A 2,912-nucleotide genomic window follows, 5' to 3' on the forward strand; every position below is an offset into this window, starting at 1 on the left:
CTTCTCACATAAAGTTATGAGAAAGCTTGGTCTACCAAAGACAACTTAGCATGAATGCAACAAAATACAATGAACAAGACCATCAGAACAATGTATTAGGAAAGTGCAAAGCATAATAACTTGCTCTAAGGTTGTTAGAGAATGACAAAATTGTAGTTTTATCGAGCTGTCATTACTTGCCATGGCAATGGAAAAAGCCGAATCAAAAGAGCCACTGGAGCATACCAGTGGAGAACTTTTGACCAATAAGAAAGAGACAAGAAACCAAGAATCTAGTGCTCCTCCACTTTGCAACTCAAACACACATTTTGGACACAAGTTACCACCTTTAAGTAAAACCTGTTAGATTATTAAATAAAATGCCAAAACAACAGTAAGCAACCATAAAAAGGAGACAAATTTGGATTACGATCTAGATCCTTAGATGCATATTGTCTGAAAATAAGCACCCAGAATGTAGTGCTCCAGTTCAATTTATAACAGCGACAGATAATGTTTTTAAGTATTCGTAGGACAGCAGGGCATCCCACTGTCCCAAGTGTTAGGATGGGGCACCATCCCAAGTGCCAGGATGGGACAAGCCGGGATATGAATCAAATTGGGCATCCACCATCCCCATTCCACATATAAATCCGGATGGCTCCATCCCACAGTATTTAAAACTTTGAGACCATACATTTCTGACAAAAACTGATGCTTTCGGTAGAAGAACAATAGGAATCCACGAAAAAGGTAGTAGCTTTGAATTACTAGCCCGCTCCCTGCATGCATAGGTTAGACAACTGTCTGCAAATAAGCGCAAAGAACCAGAACATATAACCCAGGCCTCCTCCGATCATAGATTTCTAAATAAAAGTTACACCTAAAGAAAAGAAAGAAAGAAAGAAAAGAACAAAACAATTTTACTCTCATGATGCAGCAGCATTTGTGACCTCGACACTAGCTTTGAACGAGGGGTGCAGCAGTCCGAGCTCGTCCTTCGTCGAATCGAGTGGATTGCTTGTCTCATTCCTGATTCTCTTCACCCTCCGGCTGGCAAGGGATTTGTGGGTGAAGCCATACATCTGAAGGATCTGGTTGTCACCGAAGTTGAACGCCCGGTCCATCTGCTTCAGGCAGCGCTCGACGGGGTAGTCCCCAAACTTGCCGCAGGGCTTGCAGCCGACAAAGTGAGTCACAAGGGGCCACCGGTGATCGCCGAGGCCTGGGTGGTAGTTCTCGATCATCTCCTCGTACCGATCGACGAGGATCCCCCAGTAGCCGTGGAGGTAGTAGGCGCTCTCGAGGTAGACCTTGTCAGCCCAGCGATCGCGCTGCGTGACGAGGAGGTACACCATGGCCGACTGGTCGTCGGCCTCGAACACCGGCCGGTCCTTGAGAAAGGAGGTCAGGACTTTGCCGGCCTCGGTTCGGACCTTGCCCTTGGGACCCATTGGGGCCCACGCGTCGAGGAGGTCGAGCGACCACTGGCAGTTGCGGAGGAGGAAGCTGCCGGTGTTGAGGCCGATCCAGTTCTTGTCGTCGTAGACCATCTCGTTCCAGCCGTGCATGACGAGGTTGAAGGGGGCGTAGCGCTCCCAGGGGAGCTCGAAGGCCATGTCGGTGAACATGGCATCGGAGTCCATCCACCAGAGGAACTCAACCTCAGGGTGGGCGAGGAGCAGGGAGCGGATCAGAGGGAGCTTAGCCCAGAAACCGGCCATCTCGGCGTCCAGCAGGGCGAGGTTGTAGAAGATCTCGATGCCATGGACGCGGCAGTAGTCGATCTTGTTCTTGATGGACTTAAGGAGGTAGTGGTCACCGACGGGGTTCTCGCAGGGCTTGGGGGAGGAACCGGTGACGAGGAGGACGCGGGGCTTGTTGGAACCCCAGAAGTTGGGGGATTCCGGGTGGCGGCGGAGCCAGGCGGCGCGCTGCTCGTCCCAGTCGGAGATCTTGGGGCCCAGCGAATAGGGAATGTTGGGATCCCGCGGCGGGTCGTCGTCTCCCTCGTCGGCGGCGAAGGTTTTTCCGGCGGTGGTGGCGGAGGAATGGCCGGCTTGGTTTTCGACGAGGGCGCGGTGGGGGAGGGAGCGGTGGTGGCGGAGGCGCTGGCGGATCTCGTTGAAGTCCTGCTCGGGGGTGCCGAATTTGCCGGCTCCGATGGTGCCGCGGAGGACGATGACGGTGAGGAAGAGGCAGAGGAGGGTGAGCTTCCCCCGCCGGAGGGCGCGCTGGATCTGGCGGACCCGCCGCTCCCCCAAGCACCGGCCCAACATTTCCGACACTACTATACCACCACCTCCCCTCTCTCTCTCCCCCTATTCTTTTATTATTCTTCTAACTCTTTTATTCTCTTCTTCTTCCTCCTATTCTTCCTTCTAATATCTTTTGTTGCTGTTCCTCTGCCACGATTGGACTCTTGTTCTCTAGGAAGGTAAAGACCAAGGGCTGATAGGTATAGAGTTTACATTAGATTAAATAATGGAGGTAGGGACGAGGAGTGGGGGTGGTATAAGTCGCACGTTCTACGGCTGGGGTTTTATTCTCGTTGTCTGGGGAGGGATAAAGGTCATACAGGGAAGGGGGGAGAGACAAGAGGAGAGGAAGATATTGGGTTATGAGTGCGAGCAGGGGATAATGGCGTGTGTTATAATGGGAAGAGAGGGAGGAGGGAAGAGGGGGGAGGGAGGAGTCGCGATGTTTCGCTTGGGGAGGATGGGGGGGGATAATGTCGGAAATGGGGAGTTTGGTTGAGGTCCGGGCGGACGCGGTGCACGTGATATGCACGCATTGGCTAGGGGCAGGTGTGCGATATGCTGTACGATTTGAACGGAGTGGATCGACGGACTTGATATAGCACAACGATAATTACCTCTTTTTTTTTTTTTGGTAGCGCAACAATTACCTGTTTGAATATTTCTTCAGGCATA

General features: G+C 52.1%; 1 protein-coding gene across 1 annotated transcript; it reads right to left on the minus strand.

Annotated features, from left to right (window-relative positions):
- Positions 1–720: 720 nt before the first annotated feature.
- LOC105057438 (xyloglucan 6-xylosyltransferase 2) lies at positions 721–2,693 on the minus strand. The gene has a single exon (XM_010940043.3). The coding sequence runs from the start codon at positions 2,256–2,258 to the stop codon at positions 909–911; it is 1,350 nt and encodes a 449-aa protein (XP_010938345.1). The 5' UTR covers positions 2,259–2,693; the 3' UTR covers positions 721–908.
- Positions 2,694–2,912: the final 219 nt, after the last annotated feature.

This window comes from Elaeis guineensis, chromosome 14 (assembly GCF_000442705.2).
Source record: "Elaeis guineensis isolate ETL-2024a chromosome 14, EG11, whole genome shotgun sequence".
Classification (NCBI taxonomy): Eukaryota; Viridiplantae; Streptophyta; class Magnoliopsida; order Arecales; family Arecaceae; genus Elaeis; species Elaeis guineensis.